This window comes from Ailuropoda melanoleuca, chromosome 1 (assembly GCF_002007445.2).
Source record: "Ailuropoda melanoleuca isolate Jingjing chromosome 1, ASM200744v2, whole genome shotgun sequence".
Classification (NCBI taxonomy): domain Eukaryota; kingdom Metazoa; phylum Chordata; class Mammalia; order Carnivora; family Ursidae; genus Ailuropoda; species Ailuropoda melanoleuca.
Window position 1 is genome coordinate 92,896,410 of NC_048218.1, and position 27,870 is coordinate 92,924,279.

Here is a 27,870-nt window from a genome sequence, read left to right on the forward strand (position 1 = left end):
ATTTCCGAGACGATTAAGACATTTGGGAGACAAATGCAGTTCTGCTAGCGAATCAAAAGTGAATAATTCACCCGGGGGGGAAACGTTTTTGGAGAAAGTTCAGCTTTTGTCTTGGGGCAAGAATATTGATAGTAAGAAAGTTAATATGTTGGTGAAATTTTTGAATAATCATGTAACATATATGTAAAAAGACATTCTTTAGAAATGAACCTGTTTTTAAATTAATTTCACTGTTGACAGTGGCAATGGCAATAATGTTAACACGGAATAAAATTACACCTAGAATTTTTATGTGCAGTATATGCAATACTTAACTCCCTGCCCCCGCAAAAGGGAATGCTCGAAAGCTAAGGGGATAGATGATGCTTGACTTTGAAATTAACAAGTTTTCCACGTCTTTCTGCAAATATGAAATGGAACTGGTGTTGCATTTCATTGACTTCACCCTATTTCCTTCATTAAATATTTCTCTAGTGTGTCAGTACAACTGCCTTTTTTTTTTTTGCTAGTCAAGAAAACAAATAACAAAAGATCGACCAGAAACCAAACAAGCCAAAAAACAAACAAAGCAAAATCCCAACTTTTTGCTATTTAAAATGTGTATTGCTATTGTTATTTATGCTCCCCTGTAGACATGGGGGGGGGGAATCTCAAGTTGCCATTAGAGTCACTCAACATTGAGAGTTGAAGAAAACAACTTAAAGTTTGTAATTTTAAAAATAAGAAATTGTTAATATTTGTCTTTCTCACTAGAGAGGCTATTTAAAGTAGACTTTCTGTTGTTGTTAGTGTGAAGATGTGTCTTGAAAAAGATGTACGTGTGTGTGTGTGTGTGTGTGTAGCAAATATTATCCCTTTCTTCTGTTTTGATTTTTCTTTTTTAAATTGTGGGACTACTTATTGCTCTTTAATTGCCTCATGGCCAAAGGCTTATTCATAAAGCCTCTTGACTAGAGCCCTCAGAGCGCTGGGCTGCTTCTTGAAGTTTGTGGGTGAGTTGATGAGTTGAATCTGCAACTAGGTGATTACCTGAATTCTATGGAAGATTGCTTTTGGTCTATGTACCCAAGAGTTTAGTTTTTACTTTTACATAGGTGTAGATACAGCAGGGTTCTGTGGGAGTTATTTAATTCATTAGTTTTTGTTCTGGACTGTCTTATTTAGTCTGTGATAGGAAACTTCCTCAAGTTTGCATTAACTGATTGACATTCACATTACCAGCCTTTCTACTTATTCGCCATTAGGTCAACAACTCTGCAGTTTTTAATATTGATGTTTAAAACGTTATTGCTGCTAGTGAATCAGAATAGCTTCGTGTAAGTATGCAAAACTTTAAAAATGGACGTTTCCCATTTCAATTTTTGTTTAAGGTGCCCTAAGTAATGATTAATACTCAAGATAGGCCAAATGTAAAATTTTGTGAAAAATAACAATACAGAACCATAGATAATGATGGCAATTTATTATAATATTACTATATATTTTTTACTTGTTCACAAGTCAGTTTTGTTATTTTGCTTACTAACCATAAAATTGAAATATGCATTGGCATGTGTTAACTAAAACATTAGGTTGCCATATTTTGTATGAGTGTTTACCAATCATTTGTTTTCATTTATTTTTCTTAAGTTTGGTCAGAAACATTTATGAGACAGATCTTATTAACTTCTTCCATTAAGGGCGTGATTGAATTGTTTCATGGTAGTGAAATGCAAAGTGAAAAGGAATTTAGTGATATTTAAAGTTTTTTAATTGAATTAATTTAAAAGGCAAAAATGTGAAAGTATACAGTTACATGGGAAGACAATCTGAATCTAAAACATTGACTATTTAGTTTAGAAATATGAGGTTAATATATGCTGTTCAATATTATTTTTTGTAAAAATCACATGGAATAGAATTAAGTCAATAGCACTCATTCATGCATAACAAGGAAACAAGCATTTTTAAATCGATCAGTTTTTGCAATAATGTACAGTTGCCTTGTTCTTTTAAAAAACGGTACATTGCTGCTTCTAAGATAACTTATTATTGTTCCTCCTTTATTAATATGCATGCTGCCTGACTTTTTTTTTTTAAGGATTTAAAGGAGGACTATACACTTGAATAAAGTGTTTTCAAGCAATTAACCATTCTAATGAATGAACTGATATGGAAATTGATTGTTCTCATCTTCTTCCTTCCAGATCTTAGATGAGTTTTGCAATGTGAAGTTCTGCATAGATGCTAGTCAACCAGATGTAGGAAGCTGGCTCAAGTACATCAGGTTCGCTGGCTGTTATGATCAACACAACCTCGTTGCATGCCAGATAAATGACCAGGTATGTTGTAAAGATTTTCTTGTCTTTCTTTGAGAGCACTAAAGTATCAGTGAAGCCTGAAGAATAAAAATAACAGTGAGCTGCAGTAGACCCTTGTGGCCTGTTTGTTGATATGGTGAAAGGTAATGCACAAATATAAGTAAGATGCAGAATAAATTTATTTGCAGTACTACTTTCTTTCAGTGCTACTTTTTTGAGTAGTTTACGCGCTTTGTAACTTCATAAATACTCTAGTTTTCTGAGTGTGATTGAATGTTTTAAAAACAGAGTACTATTTATTGCTAGTTGTTCTTTACCTTTTTTCTTTACCATCATAATAGAGAAACATTCATGGGAAGTATTGAGCTACTCAATAGCACTTTATGAATTTGTGCAGAAATTGGAGGTGATACACTTGAAATATTATATAGATTTTACTTGAAATAGTAGGTATCTTATCTATCTCTCTCTCTCTATAGATATATATATATATCTATATATATATATATCTCTATAGATATATATATATATCTATAGAGAGAGAGAGATAGATAAAATCTACATGTGGTCTTATCTGGCTGTGCATTTTATATTGATTTGCCTGTTTATAAATGAGAAACACTTTTAGATTAATCAAAATACTCCTTTTTTTTGGTGAAAAGTTTAAAAATATCACTGCTGGAAATTGCTTTATGGAGGCCCATGCAGTGAGGTTAACTTTTAATAACAATAACTATGAAATAAGATCATGAAAATATCATGAAGCATATTTTGCACTCAATAAAATTAGGTTATGAATCTTGTAACTTAGTATGACAATACCTGAAACAACAAAAGGTGTAGCCTGTTAATGAACCCACACTGTTGGGTTCAAATTTAATTATGTTATCCATCATTTATTTCTTTTAACCCAATGGTTACCTAAATCAAATATGTTTCAAAGGCCATATTAAAATAGTTGTTTGGCAAATTTACTGTGAAAATCAGCACCAAGAAAAAGAAAAGTTTAAATTAGATGTTTCCAATTGAAAGCTGTTAAGTAATGTTAGCGTCATATGGCCTAAGACTCTATTTCAATCATCATTATGAGATTATTCTTTGGCATTTTACCAGCTACCAGATAATTTTTACTGACTAAACTGTGTAAGAGGTAGTAAATTGTAAAATTAGGTTTAAATAGGTATCATTTAAAAATCTTCCACATATATCAAAAATAATAAACCAATCAATTATTTTTTCCTTTCGCTGTAAGAAAACAAGAGGCATTATTGACAAAGGAAAACATTATTAAATTAACTATTGATTGGGAGCAGGAAATATCCCAAGTCCATCATATGAGTTACTGTCACATCAACAACAAACACTTTTTGAGCATACACTATTTGTAGATGTGGGAAATACATAGGTGTTGTAAATGAATTTTTCAGGTTATGTTTCCTAAAATAAAGGAGCTGACGGACCTCAAAAGGCAGCTGTAAGATGAAATAATGTAATTATATCATAATAATTATTTGCTACCATATTTACTGACAATAGGAGCTATCTCCTTGGACAGATAAAACTATTGTAGGATCAGTGAAAGGATGGTGTAAGAATGGGACTTGTGGCCAATACGTTTTTCCATTTAATATTTATGTGTCTCATATGTTGTAATAAATATACTCTTCTTATTGGGAATCTTGATTGCATTAAAAAAGCAAAACCATTTTGCTATTGCTAACTATGAATTAGATTGCTTCTTAGGGCAGGCATTTATAATTTTAACACAGTTACTTTTGAAGCACACATTATAAAATATATTGCTTTCAAAAGAAAATATGCTGGTTTCATACCATAATGAACAGCATGTTTACTTATTTTAATTGAAGAATGAAGGGAAATAGTTAATCAGGAAAAACATAAAAGGCCAATATTAGACACATACCTATTATTTCTGTAAGCACTCATTTTAAATTTATGTATTTTACTGGCAGAAGTCTAAGATAGTAACATAGTACATATCAAATAACATAATTGTGAAATTGACATTACATGGTCAAGTAAGTTCACCCATAAACAACGAGAGAGGAAAGTCAGACGTAAAAGTCAGATTTGTGTGATAGGCAATATATGCATACAATCATACTTAGCCCAGTTGACAAGACAAAAGAGAACAGATACCCAAATAGCGTATGCATATTTTATAAACATATTCATCCGTAAGCTTGTTTGCATAGTTCTACAAGTTAATTAAGAGTACAATTTCAGACTGCTTTGAAATGTGAATGTTGGACTAGGTACAATGATAAAAGAGCTGACTAAAGAGATTCTCTAGGTCTATTTTCTGGTTCTGTTTTCCATGAGAAATAAGAGTTGCCAAATGGTGAATAAGCACAACTCATCACATAGTGAACACTTTCATTGTGTGAGATATTATTTAATGTCCATAAAGAGAGACCTGGACCAGGAGTAGTTATTAAACACGAGCAACATCAACTCATCTGCACAAACAATAGCAGATGAAGCACTCTCAAGAAATTATTAAAAAAGTGTTTCTCTTTGCTCCGATTCTTAGATAGAGCTTGAGTTTATAAAATGAATTTTAATAACAGGACAGGTAAAAGTCCTGGGCTACAGAAAGGAAAAATGTCAGATGAGTCTCAACTGTAGTCTAGTCGTTATAATACTTATGATGTCTAATAAAGAAGGGGAAAGATGGCCCAGAACAAAACAAGGGTGTATGAATTATAGTTTATTTTTGCAAAGAAGATATTTTTAGAAATTCTGATGTTAAAGATTAAGCTTAATCAATGTGGATCAGTTTTATAATGATGTGGAAGAGTTCTATAAAAGAGAATAAATGTTCTTGCTAAGATGATAATACAGGTTAGTAATAGTGAGACAGTCAAAACATGCGTACTGGATAAAACCCATATCTGATTTGTCTGGTGGTGAAGAAGTACTTAGGAACAGCATGGATTTTGATTTTCAAGTAAAGTTGAGAAAAGATGTAATCTGGTTTGTCTCATAAAAACAAAGACCATGCAATTAACATTTTCCTAATACCTCTGTACAAGGATTTTATTTGAGGGGATTTTCCTGAGTTTAAATTTTCCAGTAGATTTCTGTGAGTTATTTTATTTCAGGGTTTTTTTCTGCCCCTCAGGCCAGAGTGAGCTTTGTGGCAGTTTTCTTTCTTAATGCTTCCTAGAAAGACCCAAGCTTATTGTTTTTAGATGCCTCTTCATGTTTTCAAAATTATTGCAGTGATGTTTTTGGAGATAGGAATTCTGAAAACACTGGAGTGAATGCTTAAATCATAATTTCTAAGTAGCTGCAGCTCCTGCCTGATATCCCCTGCCATCCCCCGGAAAATATTGTATTAACTATAGTAATTTATCTTTGAAGAAGAAGGTCACAACCAAAGACACTAGTAAATTAAACAATCGCATTCAAGTCATAAAATAGAAGATCTATAATAATGTCCAAGGTTCTTTATCCTTGAAGTCCTAATTAGTTTCCCCATATTCCTTAAAATTTCTATACAAGGTTACATAGCCACACTGCTGTGGCATAGCATTTAGCTGGAAATTTTTATTGAGATAGACAATGCTTCAATATTTTTACATTTTAACAGTCTGAAATTGTCCCCGGTTGCTTTCAGGAGCAAGAGCTGGCACTGAGAGGTAGAGCAGGGCAGGAGCAAAAGCAGAGAGTTGGAGGATGAAAGTTCTTTCCAGAATAGGTCCTCAGGAGGACCAAATATGCAGGGGAAGCATGAAAACAATTAATTATTTTGAGTTTCATTTACATCTGGAAACACCCATGTGTTGAATGTTAAGTAGGTACACATCTAGATGATTTGTTGAGGTTTTCTTTTTTCTTTCTTTCTGTTTTATTCTGGATATTTTGCTGTCCTTTCCTTTGATGTCTTGTAGGTACCTTTACAAACCATTCTGCTGGGTGGGTGTAGCACATTGCTTTAGATTTGGCCTCACCCTGCTCTTACCTGTCCCTCCATTCTTTGATAAGTCACCTCATACCTCCATATTTCTATACCCTCACCTTGAAAAAAGGCAAGGTGACCCATAGACCCCCTATCTACCTCAAACAAGGCCAGTTCTCATCTATGATATGTTTGCAAGTTTGGGGTACTTATGCAGTACCTAGTTCTTCGAGCACAGCTTTTCCCCTAATACTTCTTCATGGGGAAACCATATTGGTTGTAATCAGGTCAGTAAGGCACAATTCATATACGTTGACTTTATAGACTTAAGACCTGCCTTTCCACTCATGATAATTAGAATGATTTGGGCTTGTGCTTTGGGGTAACGTTTTATGTGTATATATGTATTCTGCATCCTGGAAGGGAACACGGTTTCATTCAAACTCCTGGCCTGCCCTTAACATGGTCTATAACTGGAATAAAGTCCTCAGAAACCCAAGACATTATTAATCTTGTCATTTACACAAGGTGATAAGTCCTTTCATTTTTAAACAGGCCCTTGACAGCTGGTATTTAGTAAGTAGAATAAGAGAAGTCTACTGTTCACTTTGAATAAAAAGAAATGTGTCAATAAGAGATTATCCAATGCCTGATGTATATTTTGAAGAAATAAGATATAGAAGAATGAGCGCCCCTCAGAGAAATCAAGGTCAGAATTCACGTAGGGGATTCTGCCAGCTCTCTTGTGGTTAATGAAGGGCAGCAAGATTCTGCAGTGTTTTCAGTTGGAACAGGCATTGTTCTCGTTTGTGCTTTACCTTATAAAGTTTTAACTGCTTCCAGGACGATCATGGCTGAATTGGCACACCCACTTTCCCTCTCCTTAGGTCCACGTCAATGGTTCTATCAGACGGCCGTGACACTAGAGTACTATTATTACTACAAGCTTATTATGGGCTCAATTATCAAGTTATTTTCTTTGGCTTTTTACGGAGAAAAAAAAGTTTTCCTGAATTATTCAATTAATGCAATTTGTGCAAAAAAGCAGGGAAGACCAGCGATGTGAAAAGCAATATGTAATTTGTTCGCCTCTTTCCACTTTTTAAAAATGTTTGCGTCAACTGTCAGGTAATTTGTTAATTTGCTCTTCCTTTACAAGGATTTCTGTCCACATTTTCTATGACCTCTTTTGATGTTAAAATTATTATTGGCTTGGGGCATTTTCTTTGCTTTCCTTTTAAGTCAAGTTCCACTTTTATACCAAAGTTATGCTCTGCTGTTTTAAGATGAATGCCAGCTGGCAGTACCCAGAGCCTGGCCTTGTGAACGGGGCCTAAGCTGACTTTGGGGGGATGTTGTCTGCCTGATAAGTTACTTCCTTCACCTGAAGATGAAACTGTCTCAGATATAGTTTGCCATTTGATATTCACATGATAAAACAAACACCCCTGCCCACCCCTACCCCAGAAATGTTTCCCTCACGTAATGATGCTCAGGAACAAGGTAGCCATAACACTGTGCAGACTAGGAATTTTATGAAGATTCACAGGTCACATAAGTTGAAAAAGTGGATGACCTGAGGTATTCTGTACATATTTTAAGTAATTAGTGTTTGCGTGTATGTAACACCTGCCATTCAGGAAGATCTCAAAGCATCACACCCATACTAGAAGCTAGCTATTTCTGGAATGGTGCCAAAGAGTTAGACGTCAGAATGCATTACAATCCATCAAGGTGGAAAACATGTTGGTCAAGGACACAAGAAAAGCCTCCAGCCTGGTAAAAAACCCAAAGATGATCTTTAGCTTCCTCATCATGTGGTGATGGAACTCTTCCCAGTTGTTCTGAAACCATTCAGAATGATCGGTTTTCCTAGAATCAAATGAAATGGCCACATTAAAGGCAGGTGACAAGAGGATATTTCTTGTGGGGACTGTAGGGGTCCTTAGAGGCCATTTCATTGAAACTTTCAAGGCTTCCAGGCTGGGTACACTGTAGGCTCCAGATATAATAGTAGGTGGATCCTTATCATTTGCTCTGTTTATACAAACTAAAACCAACAGTCAGTTCTCTGTTTTGTGTCATCCAATAAATTATACCTGGCTTTCTCCTCATGTTATTAATAAAGAGATAAATATGGGGGGAAGCTTCACCTCCAATAATATTTTTGTCCTGAAAATAACCGATGGATACATATTTTTGGATATAGGAAGACAGTACCTCATGTTTCTCAAAATATCTTCTAGTCTTTAGACTGTCATCTGAAAGATGAATATGGTATACCATCTCTTTGGAGAAATTAAGGAAACTAAGAGTGGTTTGCTTTGGCACAACTTGGCCATGATAAAACTACCATTCTGTCGGACAAATATCTTTCCATTCTGTAATCAATCTCTCTGTCTCCTGAAGACACTTCTCATTATCTCTTACCAGTTAGGCTGAGAATGTATAATAGAGTCCCTCTTGGTGAGACTAAAAACTTGACATTACTCATGCCCTCCTGAATATTGGGGTTTCCTACATAGCTATGGTAGATCGGGGGTCCAGACAGTGTTTTCTAAAGCTAGCACATATGCACACACTGTCTTTGTGGACCTGATGTTACCTCTCTGCAGCACCAGGGCTGACAGATGTGTTCATATCTAATGTTGACTTTGTTCGGATATGCAAACTGTCACCTACCTCCTCTCCCACCTAGCTTCCAAATGTTAAATTTCTACTAAGCTCTTCCTAGCCTTCTGACTGGTACATTGCATGAAGCTATAGAAAATAAAGCATTCAGGCTGAATGGTGGGAGCTGGAAGAGGCAGAAATCAACTGTCAATTTCAAAGGGAGAAGACCGCAATAGTCTGAAAAAGTTGTCTCTCCGTACAGATTCTGCAGGGAGTACATTTCTCTATTATTTCAATTATTACAACTTCCTGAATAGGTTGAAGGTCATTCATAATTCACACTTCTGTCATTTTTAGACATGCCAAATGCAGTCTATTAAGCATAAATAAAACTTCAGTGCTTGACCAGGAAAAATAAACGAGATTCATAACAATGAGGCCTTGTTCATCTTTTTAAAAGTAAATGATGTGTTTTCTTTTTTTCTTGTTTTCCCCCCTGTGCACTGAATTTCTCTTCTGTCTCATTGGTACAAGCACAATACTTTAAATTGATCCAAGCATAGCAAACTAGACTGTAAGTCTGGTCTGACAGATACTAGGTTTTTCTATTTTATAGGATAATAAACAAGAACCCACATTATTACCATTTATAAATACAAATAGTAGCATTGTCTATTTGATGGAGGACTAGGTTGAACACAGGCCTTGACAGTATAAAACAGAATTTGTCTGAAGTCTTTTATAACCTATTAACTTTCCTATCGGAATGCTTGCAAGCGTTTATACTCTTTTTAGTGCTTGTGCTCTTGGACTTAAATAACAAAAGAACATGAATATTTAATAAAATATGATTAATCCCAATTCCAACTACATATAATATATAATTATATGTAACATATATTATATACAAACTACTGTAACATACATATAAACTACTGTATATAACATATTATTACATATCCCTTATATGATATATAATTAGAATTAAGCATATGCCATTAAACATTCATTTATTTTAATATGAGATTGCTAATACGTTATGCAAATTTAAAATTTCCCCAAGGTGTATACTTTGCCACTTTTATAGGTCACATATAAAAATATATAACATATCCAAGTACATCCATGCTTATATATAACATTTTATGAAAATATACCTTTTGGAAGTCTAAAATTTGTTAAATCAAATCCAATCACCACTGCCTTTTATCCCTAGCTTAGCCTTGTGAATATTAACTGAAGGGATATCTTTTGGCATTTGGAACTGGTTTTGATGTTTGATTAAAATACATTAAGTATAATAATTATGTTTAGAGTAATTCCTATATAGATGTATATAATGTTAAATTTATGCCTTAAATTGTGAATTTTACCACTAGTAAAAGTGAACAATTTGGGGAATTTCTAGTTTTATTTTCAAAATTGAATGATTTAGAGTTAAAAAAACATATTTAGAAATTTCACTACTATGCTATTTTAGCACATTGAGAAAATTAAAAAATACAAAATGATTATTAATTAAAACATTTACTACAAATATTTATTCTTATAAATTGAGGCATCCAGAGATCTAGATATAATATCCATACTGACAAAGATAGAAAAATAGCTTTCTGGAAAAATAAAAAGAGTCCATGAAGATATTGGGAAATTTATGAAAAAACCACCTTAACTTTCAGAAGTGTCAAATGTATGCACAGTTAGGTCATGGTCATAACATGCTGTATTTCTGGAATTTGTTACTCGCTACCAAAGAGAAAACTCTAGAGGAGCTAACACATTTTAAAAATGCTTATCATGACTTTTAAAAGAACAGAATTTTTATATATTCCTATTTTCTTATACACTAAGGCCCCGTTCCTCTTATCTTTCAACTTCTATTGTGGGGAATTGAGATTTTTTTCCTTCTTAGAAAGCATTCCGAGAGAGACACAGCAAAATAATAAATCAACAACCCTTTTTGTATCAATTTGAACTTTTTCTAAGTCTTTGAGACTTTGGAGTCCCTCTTTATATACTTGAGTTGAATTCATCACAAAACCCCAGATCCAGGACATTTTTATTTTGGATCCAGATAACTTTTTCCATAAAACCCCCTGATGGGAGAAGAGACCTTTTCTTTTATGGAATGCAACAGAGTAATGATTCCCTTCCATTTTTCTCCAACTCAAAAACCAGAGAGGTTATACTGGTAGGATCTCTGCTTCTGGTGTGTAACTCAGATGACATATAATTCATAGGACTGCAATAGAGCCGAGATTTTGAGACTACACTGAGTTTAAAGACATTATGGTTATATTTTTTATGAGCATGGCCAAAAATACTTAATATACAAACCTGTGGGGAAAAGCTACATTAATCACTTCTGTTATTTATTTCATTTTTATTTGCTGAAAGACCTATTTTATAATATAAAAGCAGAGATGTGATATCTGATTTTCAGAAAGGTTTGATTCCTCCAAAATTACATTCCATCATTCCTCCCCATAGCTGTTTTGAGGCAACGAATTGTCATTATGTTTTTGTTTAAACTCCTCCTCTCCCTTCTCCAAGGTAGAACATAAATTAACTTTATATGCAGACATCTCTGGATTCGAGTATTCAAATTATTTTTTAGGGTCATTGTAATTATAGGTGGAAAAATATAATGTTACCGAATCTTTCTAAGATCCTAAGAGATGAGATATAAAAAGGATCACAAGTGGTAGCAACACCTCGAAAAAACCCTCTAGATTTGTAAGGGTGTGGTGGATGGGACTTCGAGGCACATTCTTATTGCTATATGAGGAAGTGTGCCCAGAATCTGCCCTCATTACGTCTGGTGCTTGCCAGTTCTTTTCAAACCTCAGTTTCATGAGCACCATAAAAATTCACTTAAAATCGAAAAGAACACCCTGAAGTTAAAACCCACTCTGCTTTGCCTTGCCTTTCGTGGCCCAGAATGTCACCTTTTACCTCCAGTAAATAAAGCCAACATCAACACTCTTCCGTGTCTTTTATTTTTTATGCACTCAATATTCCTCACATGACAATCTGGATACTTAAGGGGAATTACAGTAGCGATCGATGTCCCTGCAAAGAGAATTGTCTCTATACGCTATACTTACAATGTACCTATCATTTTCTTTTGTTTCTTGGACTGTTCACACTGGATTGAGTAAATCTGAAATGGAATTAAAAAAGACATGATTAAGAGTGGACCACAAAGAAAGCATGATATCATAATACTTTCTTAAAATGACCTGGCATGTGTGTCTAAGCAGCGTTCCCCAACAGAGACAATCGCCCTGTGTGACGGTCTTGCAGGGTATTGTCTCTTTAACCTCACTATTTCCGAGAAGCCACCGAAAAGTTCTAATATGTCACAATTCAAATGTCAACATGTTGTTGGAAAGGAAGCTAATAAGTTAAACCTTTGAGAGATGCCAAAAAAAGAGGTGATTCAAACTGTTGAGAGAAGTCCATTGTTTTCTAAGGGGAAATAGAACTCCAGAATGAAATAGGGTGCTTATAAGCATTTAACTGGAAGATTTAGGGGGAAAAAAGTGAACGCACAATAATTTTTCTCAACCTGATAACTTTTTGAACAGAACTATTCCTCTCGGTGTACTTCCAAAAACAGGAAAATGTACAGGTGAGGGTTAATAAGATACGAACTGCACACTCACTGGTTTCTGTAGAAATAACACATGACAAGATGTGATTTTCTTAAGATAGTCTGGAGTCTATCTGTAGGTAGATATAAAGAATTTTAGCTTATATGATGACATATTCTAGCAACATTTTGCGTTTGGCATTACTTTCTATAAACCAACTTCACGTGGTTAAATTACTTTTGCATGAAAAAAATGATTTCATTTTAGCAGGAAAGAAACTAGGCAGAAAACACTCCTCATTGACTGATTTTTTGGATTTAGCACGATTTGGTGCTATGATGTTTTTTATAGGAAAATAAACAATTGGACTTTAGAGCCACCTACTGGAATAAAGAGGCACATACTTACATTTGATGTCCTCTGCTTTTTGAAAGATAAACAAATAGATAAATACCATGAAAGTTATGCACATTTCTGTTGATCTTATAAGATATTAATTTACTCAGTGTTCCTCCGTTTGAAATGTCAGCTATCCTGCAAGAAACCAACAGAGTTAAAGCAAGGCCCTCTGAAGATACATTCTCATAGTTCTTAGTAATTTGTGTCCTGTGAGTTTTCCCCATCGGATTGAGACTGAGCAGAATCGAATCCCTAGTTTTGTTGTTGTCTTTGTTGCTCTGGTGGTTGTGTGTGTGAATGTTCATTTTCACCAGTTAATTGTATAACCTCATTCTTTCTTCCACAACCTCTATCTGGTCATGGAATTGTTGTTTAATAAATAATCTTAGAATAAGATTAAAAACTAGGAACATTTTTTTGTGATAAAATGAATAAGCACCTTAAATATTTTCATGATTAAATGCTTTTTTTTTTTGAGATGTGATTTACATATAACATTATATTAGTTTCAGGTGTACAACATAATAAATTAGATATTTGTGTATCTTGTGAATGAAAATGCTTTTGTAGATGGAAAAAACCCTGAAACCTGGACAAGTAAGTTGGACAATGACTTGCCTAAGGTCACAGAGCTGGTCAGGGGAAAGGTAGGCAGCTCTGGGGAATTACAGGTCCACATTTTCCCCACAGCTTTTTAGTCAGTCATTAACCGATTTATTAAATTCTTTCTCTCCTCAGAATTTTGCTAGAAAGCAGGGGAATAAGCACCACCCCCTACCACCCTGATAAATGAATCAATTAAAGGGATACCACCTGCTTTCAGAGAATGGGAGTCAGGAGCTGGGGCATGAGGGCAAGTCCTGGATCTGAGAGTACTGAAAGTTGGTGGGAGGGGGATTAAGCTTTTTAAAAACAAAAGATTCTCCTTTGACAGGGGAATCGCTACAGCTCAGTTCTTTATGTCACATCCTTAAAAACACCTTGTTGAGAAGGTGGCTGCTTTTGAGGACACGCTAAGCTTGGTCATTGTGTCCCTGCCGCCCTTTGCAAGGCTACTGCTGGATAATGCCAGACACATTCAGCTCTGTGAATACCTGGGTGGTTCACTAGAGTGAAGAATTCAAAGAAGGGAACATTCTTCACTAAACATTACACGAGGTGTATGTGACACAGAAAGCCTTGTCTGAAGACAATTTGATTGGTGGAGGAGGATTTGGAAGAGTTTGTGAACTGGCATGAGAGTCACAGCTTTCGATTTGTCACCAGAAAGTCACCCTTCTTTTGATAGAAAGAAATATGTTAAGGTCCGAGAAGACGTACAGATATTAGTGGATATCTTGCCCTTTCTTAACATTCACTTCTTTCTCTCTTCCCATCCCATCCATTTCTGGTCGTGTGCAGATATTTTATAGAGTAGTCGCAGACATTGCCCCAGGAGAAGAGCTCCTGCTGTTCATGAAGAGTGAAGACTATCCCCATGAAACTATGGCGCCGGATATCCACGGTTAGTACCGCTCACGCCACCGTCCTCCCTGCCCTCGCTCGGTCGCTGGGATGGAGCATCCCCATGAGTCCATTGCACGTGGCATGTATCGGTTTTCCTGGCTCTTCAACGTCAGTTTTAGCAAACTCTTTCTCTTGTAACTGGCTCTTTTCTTGGCTCGATGCCTGGCTGATGTTACCGTGAAGCTCAAGGCAACAGAAGTCTTCCCTAAAGTGGAGGCCAAAGGAATTTTCAATATTTCGACTGAGATATCACATGGTTAAATTTTTTGTCAATCGCTTAGACTATGGGGAGAATCCTTTCACTCTACAAAAGTCATTTCAGAGAACTCGGTTTGGGCTTTCATAAATCTAGTGGCTGTTTCTTCCCATCTGATGTTCTCTTACTGGGAAAAGTGTATCAATGTGAGTGAAACCCTAGCCAGCGTGACCGTATGGGCAAGGGTTGGGGGGATGGGGATTGGGAGAAAAGTACACATGAGGAAATTTTACAGCCAGAGAAGTTTTTATTTGCCAGAGACCTATTCTAAATCAAATGAAGGGGGGGATCAAGACAATTATAATTGCTAGTTATGTATGTACAAGACAGATAAAGAGAAAATTCTACCCGTATTGATTTGTATCATTGGGATGAAAATTGAGTACTTTTTCTTTCTCTTTCTTATTTCTCTCTCCTAATGTAACGTAATTTGGTTCAAAATAATCTAATGGTGTCTTTAGAGTGTTTTTTAGTTGGAAGGACCACTGGGAAGGGTTACTCACCCCAACTGAGCTGACACGTGGGGATCGAGCCCCCTCCCGTCCTTCTGGCATCCGTGACAGAAGAACCTCAGTGTCTGCTTCAGCCGCTCCTCCGAAGGAGGCTGCCCATCTTGGCTGGCTCTTCACTTGAACATGTTTTCCTTTGGCTGGGCTGCATTCTGCCTTCTTGTAGATTACAGCAGTTATATTTTGGGGAACCTTTTGGAAATTCTTCTCTTCTTAGAGACCCAGTGTTCTCAACCAGCCGGGTAGAGTTTCAGCCTGAGTAGGGCGTCTGATCCATGGGGTCTGTGACAGCTAAGAGTGCTTCGAAGATAAGAAACATAATCTGGGTTTTCTCTAGTGCAAGGCAACTTTCATTGGTGAATGTTAGGTCTCAAAAGGTTTTCAAACAATTATTTTTAGCAATATAAATGTTCTAGATATATAAACATTCTAAGGGTTCTAGATATAAAAATATTCTAAATATTCTAAATTCTAAATATGTTTAGCAATATAGATACTCTAAAAAAATTAAATAGAAGTGACTATTCTTCTTTTAGGGCTACCATTCATAAATTACCTGCCTTTACAATGCTCTTGAATCCGTCAGTTGCCTTTTGTTTTCATCATGTCATATCCATATCTATATATATATATATACACCATATATGCTATATGTAATGTTTATGGTGTTTAAGTGGTGCTTTGTGTTTTATACTTCTAGGATTTCAGATTGCTTAGGAGAGAGAAAATAAAACACAAGCATCACACACCTTACTGTATACCAGATACATGCTCTCCGTTTATTATCTCATTTGGTCTTACATATAGGTCAAACCTGTAAGAAAGGAATCATTTCTATTACACACAGAGAAAAACTGAGGCTACCTAAAGCTAGGTAAATTGGCCAAGACCACATGACTAGAAAGTGGTAGAGTCAGCTTTCAAACCAAGGTCTTGCTATCTCTAAATCCTAGGCCTTTTCCATCCATCCCTGTGGCCTGGAGTTTCTGTTTGTGTTCAGACTGCTGGTGAGATCCTAAATGTAGATGATTATTATTATTATTATTATTATTATTATTTTGAGAGAGAGAGTGAGAGTGAGAGCAAGTGGGTGTGGGGAGAGGAGGCAGAGAGAGAGAGAATCCCAAGCAGACTCCACACCCAGCACCGGGCTTAATCTCATGACCCTGAGGTCATGACCTGAGCCAAAATTAAGAATTGGATACTTAACCAACTGAGCCACGCAGGCGCCCCTAAATGTAGATCTTAAGTATGTGAATAGCGTGACAGAGTGTAGGAGATGTTTCCATTACCTGGAAGATGTCATCAAGCAACCTGACTTGAGAGCCAAGGTGATTTATTTTAGTATGCCGCTTTTCCTTAACCCTCTACAGTCCAAACTTGACACGTATAAATCTACATCGTGATTTCTTTACCATTCTGGGCCCCCTGTTACTGGTTTAGTTTAAATCAAACCAGTATTGTGTGTGGATTAGAACAGTGGTATCCCATTTGACTTCTGCTTAACTTGTTACACTATAGCTGGGCTTTCCAACTTTCAGTGGCTTTCTGTTCCCTTCTTAGCACAGGCCCCAAAAGCCCCTAGTGATCTGCTACCCTCTCTTACTTCACTTCCCATTTCTTCCCTACATGCGCCCTATCAGCCTGCCCTATTTTACTACAGCTTTGCCTTTCCACGAGCTGCCATGCTCTTCCTTTCCTTTAACCATTGGTGCACGCTGTTCCCACTGCCTGAAACGTCCTCCCTCATCCCACTTCACCTGGCTGATGCTTGCTCATTGCAAAGCCTTTTCTGAACCTCGCTCCCTCAGATTAGATGGATTAGACACGTTCCTCTGGGCTCCCTTAGGCCTTATGCATGCATCTGTCATAAAATACATCACACTCTATTTGTTCACATGTGTATCCCCTTGAGTTTCTTATATAGTCATTCCCTAGCAAAATGCCTAGCATTTGTTGGTGACTAAAATGTTCCCATAAAAACATTCAGTCAGTGAACAACTGGCTATAGGTCCTGGCTGTAGTTCTATAAAACAGGGATTATGTATTATGTTGTCCTGGGTGTCTTTGCAGCATTGTGAGCTGTTTTTAAGACTTCTGTGATTGTGTCTGTGTGATCTGTGCGTAGTATGGCCTCATGAGTGGGCTAAAAGCGATTCAGATGGAAAGAGTAGGAACAATACCACCACTACCTGATACTTTATAACCTTGTTATCGCTAGTTCCCACTAGGACCATTTATTTATCTTACTGATTCAGAATGCAAATTCATGATATGTTTGCTGTTTAACGGGGCCCTGCCAATTAGCCCTGACCCTAGGGTAACATAAATTAGCCTCAAAGGGTACTAAAAACATCCTGTGTCCCATTACGTGGTAATGAGGAATGTAATGAAACATCCAAGTTTACTGCTATTAACCAGGTACAAGCATGACTCAGATAGGGATTCGGTGTCCCACGTGCCCTCCAGGTAACATGGCACAGTGAGAAGGGTATGAGACAAAGATGGGTTCAGATCCTGGCACAACCCCTTGGCTCTATAATCCCTGACTGGTTACTGAACTTCTCTGAGCTTTGGTAGCCTCATCTGAGAATGGGATAAACATCTGACATATAATTTCTCATGATCAGGTCTTGAGAAATATCAGTACCCATGAACAGGGTTGAGGAAATAGATGATGCACAGTCAGTGGTCATTATGACTTTAATATCCTGTGAATGTTAACTCCTGGAAGGGTTTAAGCCATAAAGCTTTTGTCTGGTGAGGAGGCTGTACCGTACTCACAGGAACCACATTACACTGCTGGACGGTATCCTGGCTTCTCTACAGGTATCATTTTTAATTCAGGTTAAAATCGAAGTGGTGGAAATGATGACTAAATCATTTCCATTATGTCTTCCATAATTCGATAAGAGCTGCTGGTTTGTGGTGACACTTCCTGATCAGCCCAGGCCTGGTAACATCTGAATTATTTTCACAGAAGAACGGCAGTATCGCTGCGAGGACTGTGACCAGCTCTTTGAGTCCAAGGCTGAACTAGCAGATCACCAGAAGTTCCCCTGCAGTACCCCTCACTCAGCATTTTCAATGGTGGAAGAAGACTTCCAACAAAAACTCGAAAGTGAAAACGATCTCCGAGACATACATGCAATCCAGGAGTGTAAGGAATGTGACCAAGTTTTCCCCGATTTGCAAAGGTTAGAAATGGCTTGTTGCACTATGGAACATGTTTATTTCCTCTGCAGTCAAGTGTTGTTGGTATGCAGTCGGTATGCTGAATTTTCAGAGTTTATGCAGATGGGAAATTTGGAACTGCAATGAGCCTGACAAAGTGTGTTAGCGACATGTTCAGAAATCAGTTTTCACTGGAAATTCTTATCTGTAAAACATTTACAATGGAGTTGTAATTAGTTATTTTGATGCTAGACAGAAAATAATGTGTTTATGTTTATTTAAGCGGTGTTTTTGGCAACTGAAAGCTTAACGTGGCAGTGTAAAATAGGACTTAAAGGAAGAATCAAGAATGCTGGAACAACACTGATGCTAGTTAAAGTCATCATATGCCAAATAGTAAAGCTGCCTCTAGAAACATCTAGATAATTAAAAATATATATATATATTGGTTCTGGTATACACTTAATGAGAGATCAATGATCTTTTGATAGATCCTTGTCACCTGTGGATTTCATTTCAACTATTTATCTAAACCACAATATATAAAAGAATAAAAAAATCATGCCCAATGAAGAAAATGGGAAAAAGTAAACATGATCTAAATGAAATTATTCTTTAGTACTTATTTTTAACAAAGCAAAAATCATGTATCAGCAATATATTAATTTTTTGTAGGCTTTTGAACTTCATTCAAGAACTTTTTTTTTTTTTTTTTTTTTTTTTAAATTTCTGTTAAAGAAAACAACCACCCTGGAATCCGCCCTTGGAAAACCACAGTGATGATTATGCTACAGAACAGTCTTTCAGATCAGGGATGCATATAACCAGCTAATAGGTTTTCTGTTTGTTTCTACCGGGTGGCTTTTGCCTTGGCCCACAAAAGATTTTAATGATTGCATTCCTTTCTTTGCTTTTAAATCCAGAAACGATCCTTGGAACCTAGAATCAGAATTTCAAATGAGCATTACACTGTATTGAAGTGGGAATGATAGTGTATCAACTGGCCTTACTCAAGAGTGTGAATTACTCATGGTTTATCTTGGACGCTCCACCTATTGCCCTTGACAATTTTGTTTCCTTTCTTTCCTTAGTGCCTTCCCTTCTTTCCTCTCCTCTTTCTCTCTGTCGATTGCCCTGCATCCTCTTTTCTGGCTAGGCTTCTTACAGGAAAGGATTTCATACAGTAGTCATTGATTTTCGTGCATAAATAACTAGAAAAGAGTCAAGTATAACCCACTCCTTGAGGAGACTGAGTCAAAAGAATGAATTTCTAGGTTTGAAAATTCAGGCCTAATTTTAGAGAGAAAAGGGGGAATAAAAGGGCTTTCCCAGTGCCCTTTAAACTCACCTTTAATATTTAATATAAATCCATGTAGAGAATAAATCTGTTATAGATGTTTGGTAAAAAATAGATTTGTAATAAAAATAAAGTCATGGCATGTCTCATAAATACAACTGTGACCAAATTTAAAAAATGGAATGAAAGTAATAAATACTAGTGGGTAAGGAAAGTATTTATATGTAAGGCAGTATCTCTGATGCCAGAAATTAAGTATATTTCCTTCAGTCTTGTAATGGAAATAATGGACAGCATCATAAAACAAAAATTGGTGGACTAAACACTAAAACGTAATGCCTGCTTCCCACTAGAAGTGTATGGAGACACTTAGGTGGAGGGAGGTTCTTACTCTGACTAGCTGTAGGATTGAGCCTGAGTCAACTCAATTTAACGCCAAAAGCAACTGTCAGTCTGGTTCCTTCAGTCAAACATTCAGTGGAAAACAATAAGGAAGCCTAATTATCTGGTATCAGATGAACCCTCAAAACTTACTTTCAGGAGCTCAGCCAGATGATCTAGCATGTCTTTATGCAACCTGATGTCGACCATCTAAATGGTATTTTTGGTTATATAATTTAGCCACATGCAGAACCTACATTCCCTGAATATTTTCCACTTTATCGAATCCTATATTGTTTCTTTATACTTTAAACAAATGAGAAATCCTTTTTGGACATGGTAATTACTCTGTTCTGTGTCTTTCTGTAAAATGTTGAGAAAAAAAAATACCGCCTTCCCCCACTACCCCACACAAAAAAGGGTGAGGAACAAAGGTTGATATGTAAAAGTTGAAAAGAACCCAGAAGGCTTTTCTATGAAAAGTGGAGAAGTCTCACTAAGACTGACTGGATTGCTTCTGTGTTTGTGAAAGAAATGCATATTTGCTTCTGTAAGAACCACCTGCCTTTTTATTCTTTCTATCACTGATAAACTGATAGCTGATAATTCCATGGAAGAATATGGCTTTTATGCTAGAGTAGAAGAAAGAAAGAAAGAAAGAAAGAAAGAAAGAAAGAAAGAAAGAAAGAAAAAAAAAAAAGAAAAGAGAGGAAGAAAAGTTCCCTTTGCACTGCTATTTATTTCCCCCCACGTGTGCCATGTACTATACTCTTGAAGCTCTATCATATCCTTGGAGTTGGGACATGGGAATAAGACTCTACGTATAGGCCAGTCTCTACCGCTAGCTTTTAGAGTTTACGATTTGACATACACATTGGGTATGATAGATGTCATAAAATGGCCTGCCTTCCTGGGTGGCTGAGGATGACAGGGAGAATATTAATCTGTGCAATGATTGAAAGATGTCCCTGACTCAGTTCACTGTTAACTGCAGTCGATGGTATCTCTCTCTTAACTCTCTTTAATAACATTTCGACTTGCGTAACAAACAGAGGATTACATGTTGTAGATAAAGATAGGGCTGTTCTTGTGACTCCACAGGCCTGTACTCTCCTGGTACCTTTTGTTCACAGAGATAGCACCATTTGTGCTCAAATAGAATAGCATTACAAAGTTGACTGACTCACAGAGGCAGGAAAAGTAAGTTCATGTGCCAATATGAATAGAGTTGTAGGGAGGAAGCTGAGGAAGAGAAAAAATATGGGAAAGATATTTCTAATTTATCAAGATATGAGAAAGGGCACTTATTTATTTATTTATTTTTACACACACTGCCATGCACACAGTCTACACAACTACTGGATGTATTCTAGGCATACAGGCATCTTACTTGATACTCGAATTTGGAGTATTCATCTCACAGGAAAATAAAATTTGGGAAAGAAAGAGTGCTTACATGCTTGGTAGTTGTTTTTTTTAAATATCTTTTTACTATGGAAAGTTTCAAAATATACAAAACTAGAGAGGATGGTGTAATAAACCCCCATAAACTCAGTTTCAGTAATTATCATACAAGGCCAGTCTTGTCTTAGCTACACTCATTCGGATTATTGAAACAAATCCTGGACATTATGTCATTTTATTCATAAAGAGCTCAGTATGTATCTGTAGAAAAAACAGGCTCTTTAAAACACAAGTTTCAACACCACACTTTAAAAATAATGATTCTTTAGTATTACCAAATATAAAATCAGTGTTCAAATTCCCCCAGTTATCTCATTATTTTTAGAATTTTTTTTTTAATTAAGATCAAACTAAGGTCCACCAATGCAGTTAGTAGGCATATCTCTTATGTCTCTTTTAATTTATAAGTTCCTCCAGTCAAAGTCAGTCTCTTTCTTTCTTTCTCTCTCTCTTTCCCTCCCTTCCTCATTAAAATTTATTTATAGAAGAAACTACTTTTTCCTGTAGCATTTCCTCCAGTCTGGATTCTACTGATCATGTCCCCTTGGTGTTAACATCTTTCTCCATCTTCTCTACTTCCTGTAAACCATCCCAAGTCTTGATCAGATTTAGGTTCATTGCTTTGGAAAGAATCTCTCACTGATGTGATGGTTTATTTCCTTCAGGAGGCACAAGATTTATTTATGGATTGCCTAGATTTATTAATTGTTTATGTGCTGTAAAATGAATGTTTTCTACTTCTATCATTCTTTCATTATTTATTATTTATATTAATTCTATGCAGAGAAACTTCCCGTCATTGTTTATTTGCTCATCCTGAAGTACAGTTCATATAGGAAAAGCAAGACATGTGGGCGAGTTTTCCCCCTTTGTTTACTAGCTTTCAGAATAATGATTTGGCTTCCCAGCATCTTCCAAGGGTGACCGGTGAGGCTTTGTTTGTGTGATTTTGAATATTGTCTGTTAAAGGATGAGATTATTATTTTTGTTGATGCTTAAATTTCCTCATCTCTGGTCAGTAGGTGTCTTTTCATGTTGGTACCTTAATTCTTTTGACATGATTTGTAACTCTTGCGTTTTGCCATAACAAGATGTTCAAGGCCCATCTTGTGTGTCTTGGGCTTCAAATTTGAAACAGGCTCTTTCTCCAAGGAGCTCTGATTACTTTATTTGGGGGTAGTATTCCAATGGGTTATAGGTGTGTATTTAATTAACAAATATATCACAAATATCGGAGTATCAGAGCAACCCATTATCTATAATATTTGCTTTTCATTACATTCATGCAGATTTCATATACAAGTTTCAGAAGAGGGAAATGTTTGAGAAGCAAAAATGTTCTATGCTTTAAACCAGAGAAATTATGCTTGTGAGAAACTTTTAACTATGCTTTTCTTTTGTGGGGCTTTAATAGTGCATCCACTTATAATATTATACACTTTTCTTTCCTCTCTAATTCAAAGGCACTATATATATGTACACTTCTATATCTGTGTATATCCATATCCATTCATCGGTTCATGTGCCTGACCATGCAGCCATCCTAGGGTTATATTGGGAAGTTCCTTGATGAATAGTTGGCTCACGGCTCACTTTCCCATATGGCGATGCCTTTTTGAATCTAGAGGTTATAGGCCTTAGATACCATACCTGCCTCATGTTCTTAAGCATTTTTGAGGATCTTCTGTCTGAGTGTTCGTGTTTGAATTGAGTGGGTATGAGCAATATGTGTTGCTCTTAGAATGATGTAGTGAATCGAGAACTAGACAAATGACTAGTCGTTTACTGTGCCCCTGAATTGGCAACTAGTCCCTGATAGCCATATCAGATTTAGTTTCTAACAACAGGAGTACTTCTCTGTTTTAGTGAGAGACACAGCCTAGGAGAAATACGTTTTCTTTTTTCTGTCGCAGGCCTGTTTCTTCTCCTTCGTCTTCCTCATCTCAACCACTTTTCCTTCTTTTTTCTTTAATTGCCAATTGGATTACTAATAAAATGACATTCTGTTTATGAATGTGTTCTTTGTCACCATGTCTTCTTAAATCAATTGTTCTCTTAACAGCCTGGAGAAACACATGTTGTCACATACTGAAGAGAGGGAATACAAGTGCGATCAGTGTCCCAAGGCATTTAACTGGAAGTCCAATCTAATTCGCCACCAGATGTCACATGACAGTGGAAAGCACTATGAATGTGAAAACTGTGCCAAGGTACAGTGAATTTGTAGACTACTTGGCCTCTCTCTGTCATCCTGCTCTCTCTTAATCCATCACTTGCTATGATATATAAAAACAAGCCTTGAGAGGGGAAACTATAAATATCTTGAGAAAAGTAGACTGAGTGTTGTATGCTAAAAGGCATTAGTACAGTGTACAAAAACACTTAGTGGGTATCCTTTTATTTTTGTAAGGGAGGAAGTGAGGCTTAATGGTGAGTTCCAGAACTAGGTGTCAGACATCCTTGGTAAATTCCTGGTTCCGCTACTGGCTTGCCAGTGAGGGGTTGTTTTATAGCCTTATGGAGAATGAAAATTTTATCCAATGCACATTTACTGATTTCTTTTAATAGCAATTTGTGAGGAAGTCACATAAAGCAATTTGTGAGGAAGTCACATAAAGTTTCTGAATGCCTATTCAGAAAGAATAGAAGACTCCTACACTTGCAGATTTTTCCACCCAAGTCCCCATCATAAATCATGACTTGGTTCTAATTAAAAGCGTAGTGCCTTAGTGGCCACTGCTCAATAGCATAAGGGTGCAGTGAAAGCACTCCGAAATACGAAAACAGTAGTTCACATCATTTAATTTTCATGGTTCTCAATTAACTAAAAGATGTCCTGATGTCATTAAAGTTGATTTCTGTTTCCAGAGCTTTTCATATGATTTGAATATCTTTCTTCATGCCGGTGGAAATTGTGGCACTGGAAATTATCTTTAGAGATGTTTTGCTTCTGGAAGTGTGGGTGACTTTTTCTTTTCTTTTCTTTTTTTTTTTAGTACAATGTTTAAGGGAATGGTTTTAGCTTCATGGTAACTTGCTGAAACACAGTGTTAGCTTTAACTCCTGGAGGAACTCCTTGACTAGATTTGAGATACTTCAGTAAAACTCCCCCCCCAATTTTGTACACAATGTGTCTTGGTTTAAAGGATGGAAATAGCACACGAGGTTTAATCATGTCTTGGCTGGCATTTTTATTATTCAACTCTAATCACTCTAAATGGGATCAAAAAGATCTTGAATATGGTCTAATGCCATTAATTATTTTGTTCAACTGATACTGATGGACATTTTGTGCTAAGGGTACAGAACTGAATAATTTACAGTCTCTATCCTAGAGGAGCTCATGCTTTGGAAATACAACTTTCTTTTGGTCTTTGGGGAGAACAAATAAACAAAAGCAAAACAAATAAACATAATTCCTTCTTGAGTCATTCCTGGTCTTCTTTATTGTGTCCTTGAATTAAGTTTCTTGATTAATCAGTACTCATTTCCTAGCAGGTTTTCACGGACCCTAGCAACCTTCAGCGGCACATCCGCTCTCAGCATGTTGGTGCCCGGGCCCACGCATGCCCGGAGTGTGGCAAAACGTTTGCCACTTCGTCGGGCCTCAAACAACACAAGCACATCCACAGCAGTGTGAAGCCCTTTATCTGTAAGTTTTTAACACTCCAGCCCTCCTTCCTGCATCCTTCTCTCGTCCGAAAGGCACTGTGATCAGGAGAGTGGCCATGTGGCCATGGAAGGGTCTCCGTTTTAGCTATTTATGGTCCAGTCCAGTAGGGCTATTTTCTGTTACAAGAAAAACTTTTACACCCAGATCCAGGGTATTTTGTCTATAATCCCCGGGGTGTTTTCTTTTAGACGAAACGAGCAGAGAAAGAAGTCATTAAATAATGGAAGGGAAGCCTCCCCAGGTTGTAGGAATTAATAGAGACAACTGGATTTGTCTCACGCTGAAAACGGCAGATGCCACTAAATGAGATGAAGTGGTAAAAACCTGTTCTGGATCAGAAAGGCCTGGAAGTACCCCACTTGGCAAGGAGGCTTATGACTCTGTGTGTGTGTGTGTGTGTGTGTGTGTGTGTGTGTGTGTGTGTATGAGTGTGTGAGGGGAGAGAAAGGGGGGAATAAAATTCCCCTTAATCTACGCATTGTTACTAATCACAGGCTGCCGGCCGGTAGTTCTCAGTTACTTGAAAAGCAGAACATTCTCACTTTGATGCCGGACGTGCTGCTTCTATAACTCACGGCACTAAAGCAAATTTACTGGCAGTGTGTGTTCAGGGGGCATCGAATCTGACCACCTACTTAGAACGTCCCTGTACTTTAGTAACACACTCCGCATAAAGTCAAACTCAGTGCTCGTTTGCTGCTTCTTCTGTCCACCCACTCCTGTTCCCTGTATTGTGCTGAAATGTTTCACAAGGAAAATCAGTTGTTTTCAGTCCCTCTGGGCAATGACTCTGGACTTCTTTTGATCCATTGCTTAGCTGGGCATACAAACACAGTGACTCACTGAGTTGTGCTACAAACCTCAAGACTGATTTTGGATCCAGACAAGCATAGAACTGATTGAAGCACACTACATAGCTGGCAAAACTTCTGACTTGGGAACCCTTCTAACACATTTTTTTCTGACAAATATGCAATAAACTGTAGTAGGTGTATGAGACACTACTACAGGACCTGAGGGGCAAAAAATATTTTTTAGTGCCGACGTGGAGATTCCAGAGACCAACCCTCCTCCTTTACCTTGATACAGCCCTCATTTGTGCTTCCACGCACCGAGGGAGCTTATTTTTCCCCCCTTTCCAGCTTACGCTAAAGTCTTATTTTGCTTGTATGTTCTTCTGTTCCCTGGGTGGAGTGAAGAGGACTAGCTGATAACAAAAGGGTGCTCTTGGGAGCTTCCTTGGGGAAGCTCTGTTGAAAGTCACGGGAAATAAAGTATACAATAGAAATTTTAGACTTCTTGTCTCATAAAGGCATTTCTGACGCTAGGTCGTAACGCCCTTAAAAATGTACTTGCAAGAGTTACAGGCATAAATAACTCATTTACTTCTGATTTCTCAGAAACAGACTTTGATACATTTATTGTGTTTTGGTGGAAAAAAAAACAGGCCAAACGAATTATGATCACCCATTTAATGCTTGCTCTATTATTTAAACCAAAAGTTAGAAAATATAGATTCCTATCATCTAAGGTTCTGGGATCTGGAATTTTAATTGTGTTGAAGTCAAGTGTTTCATTTTAAAGCACTATAGGGTGTCCCTTTCCAATCAGCTTGTGCAACTATTTGCCATGAATGCATTTTCAGTAATTATTGGTAAATTTAAATAGCAGATGGCATTCTTCAAATATAAAACCTGACAGAGAACCATGGGGTAATTATGAATAATAGTCATGTAGTTTCAGAACAAAAGAGGAGACTTGGTGTGGAGATTGGGAGTGGAGGAGGTTCACCTAGAGTTGATATCTGTTTCTCACCAGAAGGCCACACACCACGATTTACCCCCACTGGTGTGTTTATGGCAACTGTCTCTTATTACAGTGTACCGCCAAGCTTGAGCCCAAAGTCACCAGCGCTAAGGTAATTACTCACTGCCTTTACAGAAACCTCCAGCCTTCCCAAATAGAAACCACATGCTCTAATAGGCTGAACATATTCAAAATACCTCTTAATTTGTTTAATAAGTAGAAAAATGCAATGTTAACTGCTGGCTAATTCCTTATTACCAAGAAAATTACAGTAGAGTATAGACTTCAACATCAATTGAGCCGTTTACCTGGAGGCCTGGTGGTTTGTGGTGGGCCAGGCCAGACCTTCGAGTGAGAAAAACAAAGCCCCTGCCTAGAGAAACATCTCAGATTCTATGTTCTTAAGACCTGACACAGACTTCGCTCATCTGTGGAACAGGGGGTGCAACCAGGAAAGTCAAATGCACCTTCTGTTACTCCGATATAGAGAGGGTCTGGATTTCTTACATCCATCCGGCTCTAAGAGAGAAGTATAGAGAGCGATATTTCTTTGCCAAAAAATTGCAAACCTTTCAAAAGTTTATATCATGGTTGAAGACCCATCAAGACATTTTCTCAACGCCTTTTAATGCCCAGAGGAGAGGTGTTACTTTCTCGATGAGTGCACTTTTATAATTCCAATGACATTTTCTTTACTATTTCTCGTTATTGCTCATAGCTGAATTAGTGTAACCAGTGAAAGCCTCATGTTTCTACCCTCTACATCATATGGTTTTAATTAGTATATCAAAGAATTTAAATAGCATGTATATTTATTATATATGTTTAAAGAGTACGAACTTTAAAGCAGCCTCTGGTCAATATATTCCAGTAGGGTGATTTGAAAAGAAATCACTCACATCTTCTCTTCCCATTAAAATGCATGTTATGGCCTCTATAATGTTATGAATCATCCCACAGTTGAAAGCTCC

The 27,870-nt window shown here is 36.9% G+C and overlaps 1 protein-coding gene across 10 annotated transcripts in view; it reads left to right on the top strand.

Moving 5' to 3' along the window:
- MECOM (MDS1 and EVI1 complex locus) overlaps window positions 1–27,870 on the top strand; it is a 543,968-nt gene that overhangs the window by 482,503 nt on the left and 33,595 nt on the right. For 6 of the 10 annotated variants that reach the window (XM_011222622.3, XM_034663326.1, XM_011222624.3 and 3 more), the window contains 5 exons: window positions 2,187–2,321; window positions 14,235–14,337; window positions 18,085–18,301; window positions 23,483–23,630; window positions 24,916–25,072. In XM_011222622.3, coding sequence (XP_011220924.2) covers window positions 2,187–2,321; window positions 14,235–14,337; window positions 18,085–18,301; window positions 23,483–23,630; window positions 24,916–25,072 — 760 coding nt within the window. Of the gene's footprint in view, window positions 1–1,299; window positions 1,317–2,186; window positions 2,322–14,234; window positions 14,338–18,084; window positions 18,302–23,482; window positions 23,631–24,915; window positions 25,073–27,870 lie in introns of those variants that run through there. The other 4 variants (XM_011222623.3, XM_011222625.3, XM_034663343.1 and 1 more) reach the window with 2 other exon arrangements.